Here is a 24492-nt window from a genome sequence, read left to right on the forward strand (position 1 = left end):
TCTTTCTTTCTTTCTTTCTTTCTTTCTTTCTTTCTTTCTTTCTTTCAAGTAAGCTCTATGCCCAACATGGGGCTCGAACTCACGACCCCGAGATCAAGAGTCATATGCTCTGTGACTCCACTGAGCCAGCCAGGCACCCCTATTTTTGAAATTTCTTTAATGAATATGTTATTACTTTTATAATAAAAGTTAAGGCTTTTTTTCCTTTTTCTTCTAACTTTATATTTTGGCATAATTTCAGATTGACAGAAAAGTTTCAAGAGTGTACCCTTCACCCAAATTCCCCAAATGTGCACATTTAACCACATGTTTATCCTCCTCTCTCATATATGTGTGTGTGTAGATATTGTCTTCTGAACCATCTGAAGTAAGTTGCAGACATGATACTCCTTTGCCCCCAAATCTTTAGTGTATATTTCCTAAAAACACAGGCATTATATAACCACAGTTCAATTAGCAAAATCAAGCAATTAACATAATAGACTATTATCTAATCCTTACTTAGATTTCCCAATCGTCCCAATAATGTCATCCATATAAAAACCCAGGCTCAAGCCTTGGGGTGAGCTGTATTGTCTTCCACTTTGGATTTGTCTGATGTGTCCTCATAATTAGATTCAGATTATGTACTTTTCGTAGAATACCACAGGAGTGATGTTGTGTTCTCAGGGCATCATATCAGAAAGCACATGATGTTCATTTGTCCCATTACGGGTGATGTTCACGTTGATCACTTGGATAAAGTGGCAACTGCCAGGTTGCTTCACTCTAATGTTACTTTTTCCCTTTGCAATTAATAAGTATTTTGTGGAGAGCTAATTTTAAACTATGTAAATATCTTGTTCTCAAACTTTCACTCACTACTGTTAGCATCCTTTGACCACTCCCACCTAAATCAGTTCTTATTATGATGGGTGCCAAATGGTACAAGTTATTTTTAAAATCATTGCTTCTTCCAGATATAAAATTAGATGTATATTTTGATGGAAACTGTAAAAATCACCTCCCATGTTGAACAAATAAGCTAAAAAGAAGTGGAAGAGATTTGTGCCAAAATGCTAACAGAGTTTGTGTTAGGCTTAGGGTAATGGAATTGTAGGAGATTTTTTTAAACTATATTTTCCCAATTTTCAATAATTTTCCAAATTTCTCATTGCATATAAAATATGTATTTCATAATTTTGGAATGGCTTTCTATAATGGATATTTGTTTATTTCCAAATGATCCACAAAGGGCTTGCAGAAAAATACTAAGATGTTGATTTAAGAATTGTGATGTTCTTGAAATTAGAAAAACTGTTGGGTTAGAATTAAAAACATAGCCGTGGCAAACAGGATACCTACCTGAGCTCAGTTATAAAATGGTACATCTAAAATAGCCTTTAATCTCCAAATCTTTCTTCTCTACTCCTACCACTAAACTGGGGCACTGTTCTTTCCCAGCTGAGTTGCCTCTCTCTTAGTTTCAAAGAGAAAAGGTTTAGAATGGTGGGAGAGAGGTAAAGAGTGGCACAGAGTTCAGAGATTGATTTGCAGCTAGAGGGTGAGTTGTGATATGATTTTTAAGAGATGGCTGGACTTGAGACTAGAAGATACAGGTTTGAATTCAAACATCATCGCTGTGAGGACTTTGGCTACCATCTTGAAAATGGGTAATAGTTACCGAGTCAGATTACTAGTTAGTGCATTTAATTAAAACCTTTAATGTGTAGGTTCATTAAGGATTTTTGAGTTTAATTGAATTTATTTATACATTTATCTGCACATTTGTCTTTTCCACTGTCTTAAGAAATCCCATTCATAGTGTGGGACTGAAGTAGAAAAGGCAACAGATGGATTCAATCAGTTGTTTGAAACAGTTCCCCCCAAGGCACATATCTTAGCCGAGTAGATGAATTGATTTTTTTAAACTGCATATTAGAATCAATAAAACTAAGGTACATTCTTGGAAAACTAAAGATAGAGCCTACCATAAGACCTGGGGTGCTTCAAGGGAACCAGGAGGTAAACAAGATTTGTTGCATTTAGCTTTTGAATTTAATATTAAAAAATGATTTTTTAAGTGACTACTTGCATTGTAGCTCAGAAGGCTGGTCAGGATCAGCGAGGAGAACAGACCAGGCAAATTATAATGGACATCAAACAATGAGAACACGAGAAGCAAATACTTTCTTATTTTTCTATATTTGAAACAAACATGGTCAAATAGAAGACGTTTTGTTTACAAAGACTACTTACTTTTATGAGAGAAGAACAATAATGGCATCTGAGAAAGAAACCAATATTTATTGAGCACTTTCTGTGACCTGGTTACTATGTTTTGTTTTTTTCTTTTTTACCAATGGGAAATCTGAGGTTTTGAAAAGTAACATGCTCACAGTTAATACAACCAGTGAAGTACCCAGATTTGACAGGTTCCAAAATACACTCTCATTTAATTATACCATGCTGCCTCCCATGGGGTAGCATTTCTGGATCCCCTAAAGCTTCCACTTCAGTAGGCTAGGAAAATTAAATTTTGTATCAGGAAAAAAGAAATCGACTCAAAAATTATTAGCCTGTGGTCAGGAAAAATAGAACTTATTAGAAATGAAGTTATTGAGGCAGCTTGAATAAAAAGAAAAAACATCGAGTTTTGAAATAGCTATGCCAAGTGGGTCTTCTGCTTCTTAGGATCATAGTCAAAGAACATTAAGCTGGATGAGCCTTTAGATCATAATTCAACCTTCTTATATTTTTCATATGGGAGGAAAGTGAGTCTAGGAGAAATTCAGTGATTTGCCTTCAGATGTGAGGGCAATCTGCCTTACTTAAATCCTTTGGGACTGCTTCAGGAACCCAAAGGGTAACGTCCAAACCCCTTAGTCTGGAACCTTTCATCATCAGCTCACCTGTTTGGCTTCTGCTTCCTATGTCCCCCTTTGTACTCCATCCTCAAGCATGTGAACTACTTAAAGCTTTTATTCGAGTCACTTTTTCCTCACCCTCATTCTGCATGCACAGCACCCTTGCACATTCAGCTTCCTTCCCACTTAAGCTAGCTTAATCGTATATACACAGCTCAGGTACTATTTCCTTCACGAAGCCTTCACTGGCCCCTCAAGCCTGAGTTAGGGGCCCCTCTTCAGAGTTCTTACTATTGTCTGTCCTTAAATGGGAGAGGGAGAAGCAGACTCCCCACTGAGCAAGGAGCCTGAGATCATGACCCCAGCCGAAGGCAGATGCTTACCCAACTGAGCCACCCAAGTGCCCTAGTAGCAACATTTTTCTATATATGTTTCCTAAGGCAAGGGAAACAAAAGCAAAAATAAATTATTGGGACTATGTGAAAATAAAAAGCTTTTGCCCAGTGAAGGAAATCATCAATAAAACAAAAAGGCAGCTTACTGAATGGGAGAAGATATTTGCAAATGATATATCTGATAAGGGGTTAATATCCAAGATATGTAAAGAACTTCTATAACTCAACACCAAAAAAACAAACAATCGAATTAAAAAATGGGCAGAGGACCTGAATAGACATTTTTCCAAAGAAGACATCCAGATGGCCAACAGACACATGAAAAGATGCTCAACATCACTTATCATCAGGGAAATGCAAATCAAAGCCACAGTGATTTATTACGTGACACCAAGTGTCCCTTGATAGATGAACGGATAAAGAAGTGGTACACACACACACACACACACACACACACACACACACACACTGGAATCTTATGCGGCCATAAAAAAAAGGGTGAGATCTTGCCATTTGCGACAACATGGGTGGACCTAAAGGTATTATGCCAAGTGAAATAATTCAGACAGAGGAACACAAACATCATATGACTGCAGTTATATGTGGAATCTAAAAAACAAAATGAATGAACAAACAAAAAGCAGAATCAAACCTATAAATACAGAGAATAAACTGATGGTCACCAGGGCAGGAATGGACAAAGTGGGTGAAAGGGAGCTGGAGATACAGGCTTCCAATTATGGAATGAATAAGTCATGGGAGTAAAAGGTACAGCATAGGGAATATAGTCAGTGGTATTGTGATAGTATTGTATGCTGACAGATGGTAGGTACACTTGTGGGGAGCAGAGCATAATATACAGAGATGGGGAATCACTATGTTGTACACCTGAAACTAATGTACATTGTGTGTCAACTATGGTTCAAAAAAAATTTTTAAATTCTTATGTAGTGTTGGATACAGAGTATTCATATAGTAAATAACTATTGAATATTGAGTAAATGAATTAGGTCAGCACTTCTCAATTTTGATATCATTTTTAATCACCTGTGAAATATTTAAGAAATAATAATTCCAAAATCCCAGAAATTCTGATTGCATTGATCTGGGATAGAACAAACATTTTGTTTTCATTTGGGTTTTTCTATTGTTTGTTGTTTAAGCCTCTCAGAGTTGAAAACTCCAATATTAGGTTCCTCACTTAAACAATGGTTCTCAAAGTATGGAATTCTAGAATAGCGGCACCACCATCTCCCAGAAACTTGTTTGAAATGCAAATTCTTAGACCCCACACCAGACCTAGTAAATGAAAACCTCTGAAGGAAAGCCTTAGCAAATTTTTCAAGTTCTCCAGATGATCCCAATACATGCTAGAGTTTGAGAACCACTGATTTAAGAAAAAATAAATGTTTCCTATAAACAAAATATCAACTATGGGAAACAAAATGCATTTTATAATCATCCCAAAAGGTTGTGCCAATTTAAAACACCTCTCTAAATACAGAAGGGTCCCTCACAAGCACAACAGAATTGTACTTGTGGAAATACACATCACAACATTTTATAACTTTTTAAAAATATTTATTTTTTGTATGAAATGCTCTCTACTGAAGGGACTAACTTTCATATTAATCTAAACAATAGGCTATAATAGACAGAAAAAGCACATGACGAATACAGCATTGGGTAAGGAAGCCTCAAAGTCAAGGATACCTTTACATCATTTCTTCTCTTAGAGAAAAGTCTACATTTCTCCGTGTGTGTGTGTGTGTGTGTGTGTGTGTTGTTTTTGACAGTAACGTTTTCTCTTTCTGTTGTGCTATTTGACTGTGTGCCACTTGATCGCTCTGTCTATTCCTATGGAAACCAAGTTAGCGGATGGAGCCAAGGCTTGGAGGAGGCACAGCGGAGAAATATTAGAAGAGTTCAGCCACAGAGCAACTAAAGATGTTGCCTTTCCTTCAGTCAAATCCTCTCTGAGAGCCAGAATCTGTTTCAAGCCAGGGAGATGTTCTTGGCTGATGTATTGTCTAGCTGCTCTGCCAGATGGATGAACATCTTAAACTGGAAAAACAACAAATAGAGCTCCTATTCTGTCTTTGAAGTGCCGTTCTTAGCCTTTGCTTAGAGAATTCTCAAAAAGCTTCTAAAAAATGTTTTAAAGATTTGCTGAAGGTGGCAGATTAGTGATGTGGTGACCATCGTAGTTGTTGAGTAATTCGAAATTAGAGATTTTAGCTATGAAGCACCAGAAATTTATAGAAAGAGGGAGAATATCTGAAACTGGGAGAAGCAGTGCAGATTTAATTTCAGTTCTAAAGCCCGGTGAATTCATGTCATTCAAAAACATGGTTTTTGTAACTGTTTGCTTTCTTATAGAGTCACATTAAATAAAAGACCAAGAAACCAGAGTACAACAAGACACCTAAATCAACTGAAATGAGGAAATGAGCCTAGCAAACAAGAATAATGAGGAAGGGCCATTCTTTTCCAATCCATTTGTACTCTATATTTGATGTAGTAGTGATATCTCAGGGTCTAGGAAAAAAAAACAATACTAGATTGCGTTGTACTGAGCTATCTATATGAATATTTAAATTATGTTTATATTCCAGTTAGGATGTAGAGGTTCATTTTTCCAATTTTATGTACTTTAGTTTATGCCAGAACTTAGCTATTAATATAGATGATTCAGAACCCTATATCTTGAATCTAGCCATCTTCTCCAATCTTCAGATTCATATGTATTCTTTTCATTTTTTGCTATTTTTGCTAGACATCTCTATATTGATATCCCTCAGAAGCCCCAAACTCCACATGTTCAAAAAAAATAGAACTCAAAATCTTCATTCCTAACCCCATTTTCTTTCCATCTTTTCAGTTGTTGACACCACTCTCCATCTTGTACCCATGCAGAAGTCCTTTTATGTATTTCACTAATCTGTCCTCTTATTTTCATTTAGCTCTCGACATTTCTATTCTGAATTGCTGTAGTAACCCTCTGACCAGTCTCATTGCCAAAGATTTGTCCCCCTCAAATTGATGCTTCACAAGGCCTCCAGGGTATTTTTTTTTTTTAAGATTTTATTTATTTGACAGAGAGAGACACAGCGAGAGAGGGAACACAAGCAGGGGGAGTGGGAGAGGGAGAAGCAGGCTTCCTGCTGAGCGGGGAGCCCGATGTGGGGCTCGATCCCAGGACCCTGGGATCATGACCTCAGCCAAAGGCAGACGCTTAACGACTGAGCCACCCAGGCGCCCCTCCAGGGTATTTTTTTAAAAACACAAATCACTCATGTCATTTCCTTCTAAAACTCCTCATTGGCTCCCTCTTACCTAAACAATAAATTTTAGAGTCGGTGTCCTACTATATTAGACTTTCCATTTCCTATCCCCTGCCCACCTCTCTAATCATGTTTCAGGCCTTCTTATACCTCATTTTATATTACAATAATAAAGAATTATTTTCAGGGTCTAAAATTTTATTTTACCCTACAAACAAGGTAAGAAGTTGATCTATTACTGTTTCATGGATGCTGACAATAGACAAGAGACTCCGGGGCCAGATACAAAGAAGTTTATTATTCACAGCATAACAAAAAGCATCGGCATCTATATGTTTGCATTGATTTCCCTTGCCCCCAAGAATGATGAGGGAGTTTCAGAAGGCCCGGATGGATGATGTACACATGGTAGGTTTCCATCAGAACTGAGGAATCTACTGCTTTTATAATAAGCAGTAATTAAGGACAGAGGAAAAAATGACCTCATCTCTCCAGTTGATTGCTGCTAACAAATCCCTGAGAACTTGTGTAAGTCAAGAATGATCAGGACTTTGCATTTTTGGCATAAGAACATACAGAGATGGGGGCACCTGGGTGGCTCAGTCAGTTAAATGTCTGACTCTTGGTTTTGGCTCAGGTCATAATCTCAGGGTCATGAAATTGAGCCCTGAATCGGGCTCTGCACTCAGCATGGAGTCTGCTTTGGGATTCTCTCCCTTCCTTTGCCCCTCCCCCTGCTCACTCTCTCTCTCTCTCTCAAATAAATAAATAAGTAAATCTTAAAAAAAAAAAAAAACATGCAGAGATGATTAGGGTCCATGGTAAATTGCCTCTCCCAACAATCCATCACTTAATCCTACATGTTCTTGACATGAGCATGCTATTCCATCAGCTGCTCTGATTAATCTGACCAGCAGAGGCTGAAAACAAATCTGTTTAATATGTCTCATTTGACATTTAATTAATAGGACTCAAAGCAGCAGGATGAGAACAACCTGCAATATTGATTCAACTCTGCCCCTCAGTGTCCTGGATTAAGTCAACTGTTAATAAGTACCAGGGGAAACAGCAGGTCTTACTTTATACAACCAGGATGCACTCTAAGACTAGTCTATTATCTATTATGACTTATGCAAGGGAGTTTGATTGACCTGCTGATCTTTGGTGGGATTACCAATAATTACAGGAAGCACTAGATGGACCAATGGAGGCATATTTCATGGTCCTTTCTCCCCCACATACAAACATAACCTGAAAAGGCACAAGGCACAGCTTTAGGATTTGCTGTTAAACTTGGATCCCCATTACATTAATTTGGCTAAGCCACATGGGCAGTATCACCAAGTAGTTACAGCTTCGATTGTTATACCTGGCGTAACACAAAAGCTTCTCACACATCAGGAGAGACATAAGAATTTGTATCCATTAGGTTAAAATAAGGTTGAGTCAGTTCCTGTGTTTCTACATGTTTGAGGGGCTCCACCTTCAGGAGCTGCCATTGATGGTGTCAAGCACAGCAGAAGACTTCAGGACCATCTGTGTCCACCTGCATTTTTCTATTTCATAGCATGTAAGTGGCAACGGCAAACACAAGAAACAGATCATACCACTAGCCTCAGCTGCTCTTGGATTCAGGCAGCAAACAATATCCAGGATGCAGTGGATCTGGATCCAGAGGACAGAGAGCATGAATTATTTTCTCCCTCCTTGTACCTCCCAAGATCTAAAGTATTCCCTTCCCAGGTGCTGAAGTGTATCCCATCCAAATGACTACAACTCTTCACCTTTTCTCCAGCCATCTACTACTTGTACCCATACCCTTCGTCTAGAAGGGTAAATGCATATGGAACAAATTTACAGAGACTCATTATATCTCCCACCTTGGCCCATGTGGGCACTGTAGGAAGACTTGGTAAACAGTGTATTCAATCAGGTGGTCATTATAGATGTTTATGATCTAGGACCATGTCCATTTAACAAATCTAGGTGACTGAACCAGAATTAAATTTGAATCTCTAAGCCCCCTTTTGGCCGGGCTGCCATCCAGGTGCTGTACCAACCAGGCCAGCCTGGGATAGCTCTTAGGGGAAAGAAATAAACATTGTAACCAGGAATGGGCAAGGAAGAATCCCAAATTTTCAAAATAGGTATGTGTAATCCCCACTCCTTTTGTTCTGATTATTTACCAGGGGGCCTCCCTGAGGATATGAACTCTTTCTAGGGGTGGCCACATTCAGTAGCCAAATTGCCTCTCTTAGGTGTGTGGACCAGGAGGAGGAACTGAGGTAGAGTCAGAAATCTTTTTGAGTTTGTTTTGGAGGAGGCCATACCCACTCTCAACGATTTCAGATTCTTGAGGGTGGTAGAGAGCATAGGAGGCCAATCGAGTATCTTAACTATTGGCCCGTTGTTCAGTGGTCTTTGTGACAAAAGGTGCACCATAATCAGACTATGACAGTCAGATGGTCTGGAAACCCCAAAACATGAAATGATTTAGTTTTAGTGGCCTCAGTGCTGTGGCTGGTGTAGGCTCATCAGACTGGAACAACAATAATTGTAACCTGAAAAATGTCGGCAATTGTGAGGCATGAGGTGACTTTGACAAGGAGTTGTCAAAATCCTTGCAAGGAATGGGCAGGAGCAATGCCCTGTTAATGTGGCCTCCTTCATCACACACACACAAAAAACAGGCCTCCGTAGAAGAATCACAAGTTTGGTATGCAGTGGTAGCTTCTACATCAAACACATACCTTTTACTTTATGTCTAGTCTATGATGATGGATTCATTGCCATGTTTAGTGCAGTGATGGATCCAGGTGGTAAATGGCCAATGACCTGGGCAATGCAGGCTTATTCAACAACCTGATTCCAGTTGGTCTTATAAGAGAATGAGCTCTTACTATGGGCATCTACATGAGAGACTCACACTGTTTAATTGGCAGCCACAATTGTTTCCATAATCTGCAGCCGCAAAGAGGAGTATCTTTAATCTACCACCATCTATAGTCTTCCAAGTGGTAGACCAGATGACTAGAGCCTTGGCAACAACCCAAGAGGTAGTAAAAACATGCCTTGCCCTTAGGAATATTGTCTAAGGTAAAGATGATGACTTTCATTTCAGCCCACTGGGCTGACTCACCCTTACCATAGTCAGCCTTCCCAAGTTATCATTGAGGTTGGGCTGCCTCCCAGTGGACACCATCAGGTTTTAACGTAGCCAAATGATCAGTAAACCAGGCCAAGACATTCAGGGCATCAAGGGCACCATTAAGCCAGGAGCTTTGCTTCAGACAGTGACCACCTCTACACCCAGTGCTTTGTCCTCATAGTCAGACAAATAAGGCTACAACAGGGATCAGGTACATGATGCATTTGGCTCTGTGCTATTAGGCAAGTCTTTGCATTTACTTTCACTTTTGAGCAGCTGCTCATTCCTTGTTGCTCTCACCATTAGTTTCCACTTTGGTTCCTTGGCTCAGCAGCCACAACCATATTGCCTTCAGCTTGCTGTCCCATGGTCATGCTAACATTCCTTCCTCTGCTTGCCCACAGGAAGGTGAGCCAAGACCAAGGCACCATTTGGGCACCTTGTTTTAGTTCTACTTGCCACCATTTAGATTCATTAACAGATAGGACAGTGGGATCTCTTACCTCCCCCACCTTGCCCACCACTTGGGTACCATCTCAGAGAGTCTTCTTATCCCTGAACTTGGCCTGCAGGGCCCTTGTCCTGACTCTTCAAGGAAACTATGTCTTGTCAGCATCCCTTCCTCATTGCCTATACTGTCAGGGCTTGGATTTAATTTTACCCTACTTTTTTCTTCAATGCATGCTAATTTATTACAAGGTGATAAATTGCCTGTGGGTACCAGCTAGAAGACATAAGACTACCAAAAGAGACAAAAAAGCTTTATTACTTACTGATGGCACAGTAACATGAGCATTTGCCTGCTTGCATCAGTTTCCCTTGCCCCCAAGAACTGTGGGAGCAACGCAGAGGACCTAGACAGATGCTGGGTACGTGATGGGTTTGCATGACATCTGAAAAATGCTGAGTTTTGGGAATCCCCAGACTTTAGTGTGTACTAAGCAAGCCTGCTCCTTGTCTGATGTCCTGGATGACATTAATGTCCTTCAAGATTGCTTGCTGCAAACCCAACTCTGAGAAATGGCCTAAGTAAAGAGGAGTCAAGGCTTTGCATTCTTGGCATACTCAGTAAACCCAGGACCCAGGGCAGATTGCTATTCCCAGCACTACTGTGCTATTTCCAAGACTCATTTGTGTCTGCAGCCATTACAGAAAAATTTGATATAATGAGATCACTGATATTTGTGACCTAAATGCTTCCTAGGGATAGTGATTCTTTTAAAAAATTAATATTGCAAATGCCTTGAGAGTTTATAAATATATAATTATAGAGATATCATTAGAGTTAATAACATCATGTTTCTATTATTTCCATTTCAGTTGTAAATAATGTATTTTCTGGTACATAGTATGATTAGGATTTAGAATGAGATATGACAGAATGCCTACCATATATATATATATACATATATATATGTATAGTTATAATGTTTCTGGGACAAAATTATATACAAACTTATAAGTGAACAAAAAAAAATGTAGTGAACATTTGTATATATAGTCAACAGTTGTTTTCTCCTCAACTACACTGAGAGTAAATATAAGTGCTGAGGACACAGAACAAGAATGCAAAGATCTTAATCAAGAAACATGTAGGTCCCAAAGTACTGTATTGGTTTGGAGAAAAGCTTTGTTCTCTTTGGTGTTTCAGTAGGGAGAAGGGCTGCTACAGGCAGGGTTAGCCAAGTCTTAAGCTTTGGAATCTGTGCAAGTAATTGTTTCAGCTGAAGAGGAAGCAAATAGCAAAGGTTCCAAGGAGCCAGAGAGGGAAAATATGGTAGCTGTTTGGAGAAGAAATGTAGAGGTAGAGATTCAGAATGTTTTGAAGATCAGCTGTCAGTAGTCTAGAAGTTAATGATTAAGGCACTTAACCAGGAACAGAGAGCAGTCTTGTAGAATATGATTTCAGATACTTCTGGTTCAGGAAGATACTCCCTTTTTTCCCACTGAGTGAAAAGTGGTTGTATTCACACTAAAGCCAAGAAAATACTTAGAACTGAGGGGTATTCTTTACCTTAATATGAGGCTATCGCTTTAGAGGAAGCTCTTTGTCTAGAGAAGTGGCAGGAGCAGGACAAAGATCAAGCCTCAGGACAAGAAGGCATCCCTCCTATCACTAGAGATAGGGCTGCAAGGGAGCATTATAAGAGCAGATTCTTAGTGGGCCAGGAGTGGGTGTTAGCAGCTGTAAGAGTGAGCAAGAAGAGAGAGAGAGGGAAAAAGAAAAAAAAGGAAAACAACAGCAAACAATCTTCACTTTAAAATGAGCCTGCAAACAAAAATTCCAAAATAGATGAAGAACTCTAATGCTAAGAAAGCTAGCAATATCATTATTCAGTTCATGAATGCATTCCCAGTTGAAGAGCATAAACAAAGCAAAAGACAAGCCACACAAAGAGAGAAGATATTTGCAAAACCAACCAAGAATTAGTATCCAGAATATGTAAATAACTCCTACAGATCATTAAGAAAAAAACAAATAGCTAAATTGGGAAATGAGTAAACAACACAAAAAGTCTAGTCACAGAAAAAGCAAACGGCCAATAAACATATAAAAACATTCCACCTCAATCAGGGAAATGAAAATTAAATCCATGGTAAAACACAATTGTGTGTCCATTTTATTGGCAAAAGTTAGCGCGTGTGACAAAACCAAGTGTGGCGAGGATGTGAAGAAGTAAGAATTCTTGTGCATTGCTGGTGGGAATGTAAATCGGAGTAGCTGCTTTAAAGAGCAATTTCAGCAGTTACAGAAATTCTTGCACATTTTACCAGGAGACATGTACAAGAAAATTTACTACAATATTGTCTGGAATGGTGAAAAATGGGAAACATGCTAAATATTCCTCTAGAGAATAAAGACATACAGTTATTTTCATATGACAAAATACTTTGTCCAGTGAAAATGTATGAACCAGAGCAACTTGGATAAATTTCAAAAATGCTGCTTTGAGTAAAAGGTGGCAAGTGATTCATACCGTACTATTTATAAAAAGAATGAAAACATTAAAGCGATACTGTGTAGCTTATGGATACGTATATGTGTAAGAAGCAAAAGTATTAAAGCATTCATTGAAATGATAAACACCATTTTCAGGACAGTAGTCTCTAGAAAGGGAGAGAAGGTAGTGGAATTGGAGAGGAGCACAAAGGGAGCATCAACTTTATCTGTTATGTTTTATTTCTTAAAAATAAAAAATCTAAAGGAAAATATCAAGGTATTTCACTCAAAACTCCTATATTATTATTAAGATTAACTATATGCTTTTTCTAAAGTCCATTTTAGAGAACTGGACAGACAAAAAAATATAAGATTAAAAGTAGCATTTTGGATTGATTTGTTTCCCAGACTCCTTTCAAGTGCTGTTCTCTGGGTCAGAGAACTTTTTCATCCTCTTTTACCCTATTAGATATTACAGTCCTTTTCATGCATTTAGGGGGAAACCAAATGTTATCATTTACATTACAGACAAAAGAAGCTCTTGTTAATTACGGGAAGATTAAGATGAGGATTATGGCTACCTAACAAAACAAAAACATCTTATTCAATGTTTCAGAGACATTAGTAAATGTTCTCTCATTTCAGTGGCATAACAGACCTGATCACATCAGGGTTAATGTCCTTTCAGTGACTAAATCAGGACTTTTCTATAACTTCAGCTCTCTTACTTGTGCTCACTACCACCAGTTTTCTTAAGAATATACACTCCTGGGGCGCCTGGGTGGCTCAGTCGTTAAGCGTCTGCCTCCGGCTCAGGTCATGATCCCGGGGTCCTGGGATCGAGCCCCGCATCGGGCTCCCTGCTCAGCAGGAAGCCTGCTTCTCCCACCCTCCCTCCCCTGCTCGTGTTCTCTCTCTCTCTGTGTCTCTCTCTGTCAAATAAATAAATAAAATCTTAAGAAAAAAAAGAATATACACTCCTTGGGGTGCCTGGGTGGCTCAGTCGGTTAAACGTCTGCCTTCAGCTCAGGTCATGATCCCAGGGTCCAGGGATCGAGACCCACAATGGCTCCCTGCTCAGCAGGGAATCTACTTCTCCCTCTCCCTCCACCCCTCCCACCCCCCCCCCCCCCCTCGTGCTCCCTCTCCCTCCCCCCCCCCCTCTCTCTCAAATAAATAAATAAGATCTTTTTAAAAAAAAAAAAGAATATATACTCTTTCGATCTTTTATCTCCTTCACTTTTTTTTTTTTTAAGATTTTATTTTTTTATTTGACAGAGAAAGAGTGAGAGAGGGAACACAAGCAGGGGGAGTGGGAGAGGGAGAAACAGGCTTCCCGCTGAGCAGGGAGTCTGACCCCAGAACCCAGGGATCATGACCTGAGCCGAAGGCAGACGCTTAACGACTGAGCCACCCAGGTGCCCCTCCTTCACTCTTATACTGTTTTCTACTCAATCAGAAATTATAAAAGCGGATCCCAAAACAATGTTCATTTCAGGATCAGATTCTGTGTACTCCTAAGAGATGGTGCTAAATGATTAACTTCCAAATCCTCCTTACTCTTGCATTTAAGAATCAACCAGAAAACTTAAGAATTCTGAATTTCAAGCAATTTTGAGGAAACATTTAGACATTTTGTTTGATTGTTTTTGTATTGAGAGGGCTTTAAAGGAAGAAAAATTGTCTTTGATATGGGTCCCCAGAGTCATACAACCTTCCGAGAGTTATCACATTAGCTTGCTGTCTCAAACTGGTATATACCCCTTTTCCACTGACACTAGAAATATTCTCCTGATTTTAGATCTTAGAGTTCTCTGTCCCCTCTGCTCATTCTCAGAATTGAGTTTGCATACCCTGGGCATTTAATAAATGCTTGTTCATGAGACCGGGAAGTTGACCGTGGTCCAAACGGATTATAGTGTTTCTAGTCCCAGCATTCGTAGATAATATCTCTTTTGTGTCTCTGTCCTTTGGAACAGAAGCTGACATCTCCCCAGGGTTCCAGCTGAATTCCTGCTGGGTATGCCCTTATTGGTCCTATGTCATCATTATCTGTAAGCAGAGTATAGGCATCTTTCTCAATGTAAAAAAAAATTTTCAGAAAACCACTATTTATAACATTCCAACTATTTTTACTTTTACTTGTCCCTAACCTTGGGTCTCTCCATAATCACCAGCTGAAGTGTGTATGCTAGGTACAGTCAGATCTTTCTATATGTATGCTCTCCATCATGGGCCATTCTGGGTTCTACTTGGTCGGCTACATTTTGTTGCCTTCTCCACACAGGAAAAGTGTTCATAATAAAACAAGCAAACATTTACCAGGCATTTGCTTTGTGCACTGTTCTAAGTACTTTACAAATATGATCTTTATCCTTTCATATGCACAATAATCTCAGGTACTGTTATCCCTGTTTTGCAGAGGAGGAAATGGAGGCCCAGGAAGATACTTTATTTTGTCTGTAAACCCTTTCCATGTAACTTCTTTTTTTTTTAATCTTTTTTTTATTATGTTAATCACCATACATTACATCATTAGTTTTTGATGTAGTGTTCCATGTAACTTCTGTGAGGAGCAAAGATAGAATCTATGTTAAAGAGCTTTGTGATAAGTAAAGCTTAGTATAAACATTTTACCAGGTTGCCTGCTTCAGACAGGGCTCAATGAGTGTTTTTTGAGTGAAAGAATAAATAAATGTGATTACTGAGTACATCGTGCTTTGTATAGGCTGAATCCCCAGAACAATGTAAGCACTGCATCTGTAAGTCAGTAGTCACCCCCACCAACATATTCCTGTTTCCTTCTTTTCCTTCCCTTTTCCTCTAAATTTCAGAATCAAAATGATTGTCTGATTGAATATCTTTAAAAGGTCATGATGAATTATTCTGTAATATTTGAAATGTTATGCTCAGAAAGGTCAAGCCTTATTTTTTGGTAAGAAGTACCATATAGATTTGTTTTTCCTGGGCATCATTTCTTTTTTCAAAGAGAAGATGGCAAGAGATTTAGAGCAGGGTGCCCTCTTGAGGAAATTTTAGCACTTACCTCTCAAAAGCTGGCACTGGATGACATGAGAAAGCCAGATGAATGATGCCCAAATAGATAAAACATTAAAAAGTAAGCGTAACCAAATACCAGAGATCTGAGAATTAGAATTCTTAGCTCTTATGATCTAATATAGCAACATTAAGAATTTTTAAACAAAAAGAAAAACCTCTGGAAGATATTTTCTTTCCTCTCATTCACTCTGTCCTTCAAGGAAGCACCCGTATTGTGCCAGGAGCTATGCCAAGGACAACACTCAATAAAACACAGTCTCTGCCTTTGTGATGCTTACAGCTTGTGACAGAGATCCCAGGGAAGGGAAAGAAGCAAATACATATGTAACTACAAACTGAGCAAAGTACTATGAAGGAAATGGGAAGGTACTAGAATAAAGCATAACAAAAAAAGTTCCATTAGGGTGGTCAAGGAAAGCCTCCCTGAGAGGAAATAATTGAGCTGAGTCACTGGGCTTTTTGGTCCATTGCAAGTCTGCCCATCTAATATAGACAGCCTAATGGACGCTTTTGTAGCCTCTGATTCTTCTCTGTGGCCCAACCCTTGAGCTGAGTTGAATCTTGTCTCCGCCCCTGTGGGTTAGCAGACAAGTCATCATCCTTCTGCACCTCATTGTCTCTCTAGCTGATCCCCTTTGCCTAAGACTCACATTTGTCACAATGTGGTGGTTGCTGCTTAACTAATAAATGTCTTTTTGCTAATACTAATAGCCACTCATGGTAGAATATCAATGCATTATAATGCTTAAAAAAACACATTTCCAGCAAAGTTAAGGATGTAGAGGCTCTTAGAAGATGAAAAGGACAGATAACCCTGACTGCCATTCTGCTGTGAATAGGGAGAAATAAGTAGGCCTGAAGCAGGCACAGAACTTGATCCTGCCATACAGTTTGGTCTTGTCAAATTTCACGTATCCTGGTACCAAGCAAACTGAAGGCTCCAACCAGAATCGGAAACATGGGACTGGGCTTCAGGAAGGAGCTCCAAAGAACTAGTTTTTGAAGGTTTTGTTTTGTTTCAAAGCTCCCATATTACACACACGTACGGTTGACCTGGATCCCCACCAGGGTATTGCTCTAGGCCCTTTAGCTAAACTGCTTTCTCCGGATGGGTTGATTCTGCTGGATTGGAGGGTTTAACTGATGTGGAGAGTATTGCCTCCAAGGGGACAGCCTAAAGTGACTTCTGGGTTGGTGTTTAGGTGACAGGATGAGTCTGGGACCCAGACTTTGAACAAGATGCATCTATCTCAGTTGTACCCGTACATTGCTCTCACCAAGAAAACTAACCGCCTACTTTATTAACCAGATGACGGTGAAGAAAACATTCAACCCCTGTGAATCTCACTCCCTTCACCTGTAAATTGGGGTTTTATATCTCCACTCATTTCACAAGGTTATTATACTTTGCATATAAATAATAGGTGATATATTGTTCAGAATGAGCTGAAACTAATCTCATTGCTGCTACTAGATAGCAATTTGGAAAATACGCCAAAAACCATGAAATGTGCGAACTCCTTTGACCCAGTAAATTGGTTCCTGATAATTTTTTCTTATGAAAAAATTAAGAAAAACCATGTGGAAATAAAAGTGCATTGTAGCATTTTCTAGAAAAGAAAATATTGAAAACGATAATAGAACAGTTAAAAAAAAGAAAGACGGTGCTTTAACACAATGAAACCTTAACCAGCCACTGTGTAAACTGTATGCACTAGGAAGTGGTTGAAAGGGAAGATGAAAAAGGAAAACAATTGATGGAGTAGTGGAATTATAAGTATTTTTCCTTTGGTCAGTTTATCTGAATATTTTTACTCTAGCAGAATAGTTAAAATACTGAAAACATTTTAAACTTTGGAAAATGTCTTGGCCCCAGACTACATTTCTTCTTACCGTCTCTTATTTTTTATTTAGGGAAATTATCGTTTCATGAAACTCTTACTTACACGCCGAGCAAACTGGATGCAAAAGGATCTGGAAGAGATGACCCCTTTGCACTTGACCACCCGGCACAAGAGCCCTAAGTGTTTGGCACTTCTGCTGAAGTTTATGGCAGCAGGAGAAGTGGACACACAGGATAAAAACAAGGTAAGGGACTGTCAAGATTGGAGGCAAATGAGAGCAAAATGCAAATGCTTCCTTTTTTTTTTTTAAGATTTTATTTATTTATTTGACAGAGAGAGACACAGCGAGAGAGGGAACACAAGCAGGGGGAGTGGGAGAGGGAGAAGCAGGCCTCCAGTGGAGCAGGGAGCCCGATGCAGGGCTCGATCCCAGGATCCTGGGATCATGACCTGAGCTGAAGGCAGACGCTTAACAACTGAGCCACCCAGGCGCCCCGCAAATGCTTCTTTTTATGATGTGGAACCTCAAGAAGAATTATCACTCATCACTTGGAACATTTCCTTGTCTTCATACTCCCCAGTGAAATATTTCCTTAAATTCGGTCCTTTAATCCTCCTACCAACCACGTGTGGTAGGTAGTATCATCTCCTTTTCACCGATGGGAAAACTAAAACTCGGGAAGATTAAATTCTGTTCAAGATCCAAGTGGCAGGACCAGAATTCAACCCAGGCCTACGCCCAGACCCCAATATTTGATAGCTAATAGCGATAGTTACCATTGGTGCTAGACTTGTGGTGGCCAAATGCCTGGGGCAACATAGGAGGCGCATAGTGGTTTAAAGGCCTGGGTTTTAGCATCAGACTCCTTGGGTTTCAGTCTAGAAGCCACTACTTAACTCTTTCTGCGCCTTTGGGCAAATTTTCTTAACTCCTCTATGCTTCCATTTTCTCATATGTGAAAAGGGAATGATAGGGTTGTTGACGATAACACATATAAATACGGTTTAACACAGTGCCCAGTGCATAGTATGCTCTCAGGAAACATTAGCTATAAAATGAATGTTATTCATTTCATTTTGGCTCTAACATCTACTCTGGCATTTGTTGCTGGCGTCTGTGATCTTCCCAGCTCTTGACTTTTACCATCTTGTGCAAGCCGGTCACTGTTTCAATCAACGCTTTCATCGTTCTTTACAGGAAAAGAATGTGCTATTCAGTTAGACAAGTACAAAAATCCTCTCCCTTTCCACCAGGCTCCAAACCATGGAGGTCTTGCTAACTCCAACACTCCCACGTAATTAAAACTCTTGGGATTAAACCCACTGCGTTCACGTCCAGTGATCCCTTTATTCTCACAGGTTCTTCGTGTCGTTTTCAGGTTTTGTTTAGCTGTTACTCACAGAACCCAGTGTTCTGAAATTAACTTTGACTTTATTTTACAACGACTATAAACTAATATTATTCCTTACTCACAGCATTTGTAGTGCTAATATTTCACTGAAAAAGCACTTTGATCAATCCACAAAGACCATTAATCACTTGCAAAGCCCCAGATGTCTTTAGGCTCTATAATGTCTTCCCCAGTGTCTTCTAGGAACTCCCTGCTATCTTCCAGTACTTGTGTATTCTTCTGTTACTGAACACGGATGGGAGGTTATCCAGTCAGACAGATGGAAAACAGATCTGCAAGGTCAAGGAAGGAAGGAAGGAAGGAAAGAAATAAAGAAAAAATGTGGCTATAGGAAATTATTGCTATTATATTTGTGACTGTTTTTGTTCTGTAGTCATTACTAAATCAAGAGTAATGAGTGACTCTTCATATTAAATGCCTATAGGTACACTTTCCCTGAATACAACATATGTCAACATTTAAAGTTTCCTAGGTAGCAAGTGAGCTTGGTTCCTGCTGTTAAATGATCTGATTCTAGATTGAATTGATGACACTGCTATTCATAAGGGATAATGTACAGTGCAACCATTTCTGTGTTCCCTCAGTAACTCTTCTAATAGGGAGACCAGTCTTACTGTGGTTTATTGATGAGAACGGCAGAGGGGATTTTAAAGCAATGCCAACAAGTTCAGAATGTTCTTTTTTTTTAGTACATTTTATTTATGACAACATTTTTTTTTTAATAAATATTTTTATTTATTTATTTGGCAGAGAGAGACACAGCAAGAGAGGGAACACAAGCAGGGGGAGTGGGAGAGGGAGAAGCAGGCTTCCCGTGGAGCAGGGAGCCCGATGCGGGGCTCAATCCCAGGACCCCGGGATCATGACCCGAGCCAAAGGCAGCCGCCTAACGACTGAGCCACCCAGGCGCCCTATTTTATTTATTTTTTAAGTAAGCTCCACACCCCACGTGGGCTTGAACTCATGACCCTGAGATTAAGAGTTGGATGCTCTTCCAGCTGAGCCAGCCAGGTACCCCATCAAGATGTTCCTTTTTAACTTTTACCTAAAATAAAGCAAGTATTGCTGTATCCTCAACATGTATCTTAACATCAGTAGTAGGTATAAGAATTTATCCTGTAAAATTGTAGTTAAATTTAAATTTGTACTTTGGTGTAAGAAATGGATTCCAGATCCGTGATTTCCTGCGCATGGATCTTCTTTTTGATAGATACTGAAATTCAAAACATTCCATCAAATTCTTAAGGTACCTTGGTGCAATATCAAGGTCGTCACTTACTTTGTTGATAATTATTCATAAACTACTGGGATGCTTTTCTTTTTCTCAGTATTACTAATCTCATTGATTAGTACCTGATGACCTAAGTGCCTATCATGATTAAGAGGTCAGATTCTGGACTCAGACTGCTTGGGTTAAAATCTCAGTTGGACTGCTAACTACCTTTATGTCCCTGAGCAGATTGCTTATCCTCCTTGTGCTCCATTTTCTCATCAATCATATGCAAAGTCAGAGGACTTATCTCCCAGGGTTGTCATAATGACTATCTGAGGTAAAATATATAAAGCTCTTACAAAGATGCCTGTCACACAATAAAAGCTTGGGGAAAGTTTGTTGTGTTGTTACTGTTACTCTTGTTACTGTTGTTTTTTTGAGACTCTCTGAATTTTGCAGCAAACAGCTCTGCACTGGAGTGCCTACTACAATAACCCTGAGCACGTAAAGCTGCTTATCAAGCATGACTCCAACATTGGGATTCCTGACGTCGAAGGCAAGATCCCACTTCACTGGGCAGCCAACCACAAGGATCCAAGTGCTGTTCACACAGTACGATGCATTCTGGTGAGTACAATGGTGCTGCTAACCTTTCCAAAAAACAATTTTTTATTATGAGATAGCCAGTACACAAAAGCAGATCTACGACACACAAATAAATTATGAAGCAAAAGAAATACAGCACATGGAAACCCATCACTCAAGAAATAGAACATTTTAGTGCTGCTATTTAAGACCACACAGAATTTCCTATGGCCAATTTCTTTTTTTTTTTTTTAAGATTTATTTATTTATTTGCGAGAGAGAGAGAGAGAGAGAGAGAGAGAGAGAGTGGGGGCGGGGGTGAGCAGAGGGTGAGGGAGAGAGTGTCCCAAGCCGACTCCATGCTGAGCGCAGAGCCGGACCGGCGAGCTCAATCTCACAACCCTGAGATCACGATCTGAGATGAAGCCAGGAGTCAGAGACCACTGACTGCACCACGCAGGCCCCCCTCCTATGTGCCGGTTTCCAAATACATTCTCTCCCCCTGTGCCTTGCTTGCCCTGTCCCCCTTCAACTACTTTCCTGAATTTGTGTTTATCATCCCCTGACTTTGTTTTATACTTGTGCTTATTAAATACTGCATAGAGATAACATTTGTAAAATACTGGTAAGATATAAAGAATATGGAAACCACAAATACTCACGTACTCATCTCTGAGTTTATCTTTTTTTTTTTTTTTAAAGATTTTATTTATTTATTCATGAGAGACAGAGAGAGAGAGATGCAGAGGGAGAAGCAGGCTCCCAAGGAGCAGACAGCCCGATGCGGGACTCGATCCCAGGACCCTGGGATCCTGACCTGAGCCGAAGGCAGACGCTTAACCATCTGAGCCACCCAGGCGCCCTTTTTTTTTTTTTTTTTTTTTTTTGACAAAGAGCACACGAGCAGGGGTCAGGGAGGGGGCAGAGGAAGAGAAAGAATCTTAAGCAGGCTCCACACCCAGCATGGAGCCTGACACAGGGCTCGATCTCAAGACCCTAAGTTCATGACCTGAGCTGAAATCAAGAATCCCACGTTTAACTCACTGAGCCCCCCAGGCGCCCCTCACGTCTGAGTTTAAAAATGAGTATGTTACCGTTACCTTTGAAGCTCCCTAGGTACCTCCCAGCACCACTCTATTCTCCCCTTTCTGAGAAGCAGCCACTCTCCTCAATTTCATGTTTATCATTCCTGATTTTCATTATATTTTACCACATATATTTATATTCCTAAACAATATATTATTTCGTTTTTAATGTTTTTGAATTTTGTGTACATGGAATCACATTGAATGTCTTCTTTTGCAACATGTTTTTCTTGTTCAATATTATGCTAGTGATTTTATCTATGCTGTGTAATATGTTATTTTTTACTGTTATATAGTATTTCCATTTTATGAACAAGCCATGCATTATTCAGTTATTCATAGACATTTGGAACTATTTCTAGTTTTTCGCTATTTAAAAATAGTGCGGCTTGGGGCGCCTGGGTGGCTCAGATGGTTAAGCGTCTGCCTTTGGCTCAGGTCATGATCCCGGGGTCCTGGGATGGAGCCCTGCTCAGCGGGGAGCCTGCTTCTCCCCCTCCCTCTGCCTCTCCCCCTGCTCATGCTCTCTCTCTCTGTATCTCTGTGTTTCAAATGAATAAATAAAATCTTTAAAAAAAATAGTGCTGCTTTGGGGCGCCTAGGTGGCTCAGGGGGTTAAGTGTTGGACTCTTGATTTTGGCTCAGGTTATAATCTCAGGGTAGTGAGATTGAGCCTCTGGAGGGGCTCTGCAATCAGCAGGGAGCCTGCTTGAAGATTCTCTCCCTCTGCCCCTCCCCCCACTAGCACTCACTCTGTCTTTCTCTCTCTCTCTCAAATAAATAAATAAATAAATCTTTTAAAAAAAATAGTGCTGCTTTGAACTTTTTTTTTTTTAAGTAATCTCTACAGCCAGCATGGGCTCTACTGACTGAGCTAGCCATGTGCCCCTGAACTTTTTTTTTTAGCATGTCTAGGATATATATTTAACTGCTTGTTGCAGGTACATAGAAAGGCAGTTGATACTTTTATTCATTGAAAATGCATCAAGGGGCGCCTGGGTGGCTCAGTCGTTGGGCGTCTGCCTTCGGCTCAGGTCATGATCTCAGGGTCCTGGGATCAAGCCCCGCATCGGGCTCCCTGCTCGGTGGGGAGCCTGCTTCTCCCTCCCCCACTCTCCCTGCTTGTGTTCCCTCTCTCCCTGTGTCTCTCTCTGTCAAATAAATAAATCTTTAAAAAAGAAAAAAAAAAAGAAAATGCATCAAAAACAAAACAAAACAAAAATGCATCTAACCAACTTGCTATACTTTCTTATTAATTTTGAATATCTATCAGTGGATTCTTTGAGGTTTCTAATCACTCCTCAAATTCCAGCTTACAAGCTATGATAGTCTGATATTTAGTTCTATTTGCTTATAACACACGAATTAGATTTTAGATAAAATTAGATAAAATTATTTTGTATATGCAATAGTTATTTCTCAACTCTTTCAGGCTATTATTTTGCTTCTTTCTGCCTTTCATTGTTCCTCTGGAGGAGTCTGTTATTGGTCTAATTGTCATTAATTTTTAGATGATCTAACTTTTCTCTCAGGCTGCTTTTAAATTCTTCTCTGTGTGGCATCCTGCAGTCTCACTACAGTGCATCTAGGGATGGTGCTTTTTTAAAAATTTTTTTTGGTCCTATTTGGTGTATACTCTTATTGCATATCAGTTCTGGAAAATATATAGCTATTATCTCTTTAAATATTATCTCTCTTTCATTCTCTATATTCTTGCCTTTAAGGTCCCAGTTATACATATTTTAGACCTTTTCATTTTATTATCCGTGTCTCCTCTCTTCTACATTCCATTGTCTCGTCTCTCTTGCTGTGTTCTGGTTAATAACAGATGTGCCTTCCTATAGACCAAGACTTCCCTCCACTGAGTCCACTCTCTTGTTTGCCCTCTTCATTGAACCTCTAATCCTAGTGATTATATTTTTACATCTAAAAGTTCTTTTGGGGGGCACCTGGGAGGTTCAGTCAGTTACGCGTCTGCCTTTGGCTCAGGTCATGATCCCAGGGTCCTAGGATCAAGCCCCGCATTGGGCTCCCTGCTCAGTGGGGAGCCTGCTTCTCCTTCTGCCTGCCACTCTCCCTGCTTATGCTCTCTCTCTCTCTCTCTCTGTGTCAAATAAATAAAATCTTTTAAGAAAATAAAAGTTCTTTTTGTTTTGTTTTGTTTTTTTTCATGTCTGCTGGGTCTTTTTGATAGTTTTTGTTCCTTGAATCACTTTTTGTTTCATTTTTTATTTTCCTACATGCTTTATAGATAGTTATTTTATATTCTTTATCTGTCAGTTCCATTATCTGAAGTCTTTAGAGGATACTTGTCACTCATAGTATCTTATTTCCTCACAGGTTTGGCTTTTTTTTTTTTTCCCTTGTAAACACATCTTAGTCCTTGGGAGACCCAAAGGCCTAAAATACCACTGTGGTAAAATTCTACTTCTCTTTTTTGAAGTGTTTATAATACCTTTCATGCACTTGTTTTATAAAATAGGATGACTGTACAGGCAGCTTAAATCTGGGGTGGCTCTTTGGAGAGTTCTCAAATTGGGGCAGGAGGTCTTGGCTTTTGGATATGACCTGATCTGGGAAGGAATACGACCTTGCATGAGGCAACTCTTCAGCTGAAGCAATCACAAAAGTCTGACTGTTGAGGGTCATCTACCGGCAGCACTCACAGCAGCTAGGGAA

At 39.7% G+C, this 24492-nt stretch overlaps 1 protein-coding gene across 3 annotated transcripts in view; it reads left to right on the forward strand.

The window, feature by feature from the left end:
- INVS (inversin) overlaps positions 1-24492 on the forward strand; it is a 154802-nt gene that overhangs the window by 55884 nt on the left and 74426 nt on the right. For all 3 annotated transcript variants that reach the window (XM_032419020.1, XM_032419018.1, XM_032419021.1), the window contains exons 4-5: positions 17589-17762; positions 20603-20770. In XM_032419020.1, coding sequence (XP_032274911.1) covers positions 17589-17762; positions 20603-20770 — 342 coding nt within the window. The remainder of the gene's footprint in view (positions 1-17588; positions 17763-20602; positions 20771-24492) is intronic.

The sequence above is a fragment of the Phoca vitulina genome, unplaced genomic scaffold (genome assembly GCF_004348235.1).
Source record: "Phoca vitulina isolate PV1807 unplaced genomic scaffold, GSC_HSeal_1.0 scaffold21, whole genome shotgun sequence".
Classification (NCBI taxonomy): domain Eukaryota; kingdom Metazoa; phylum Chordata; class Mammalia; order Carnivora; family Phocidae; genus Phoca; species Phoca vitulina.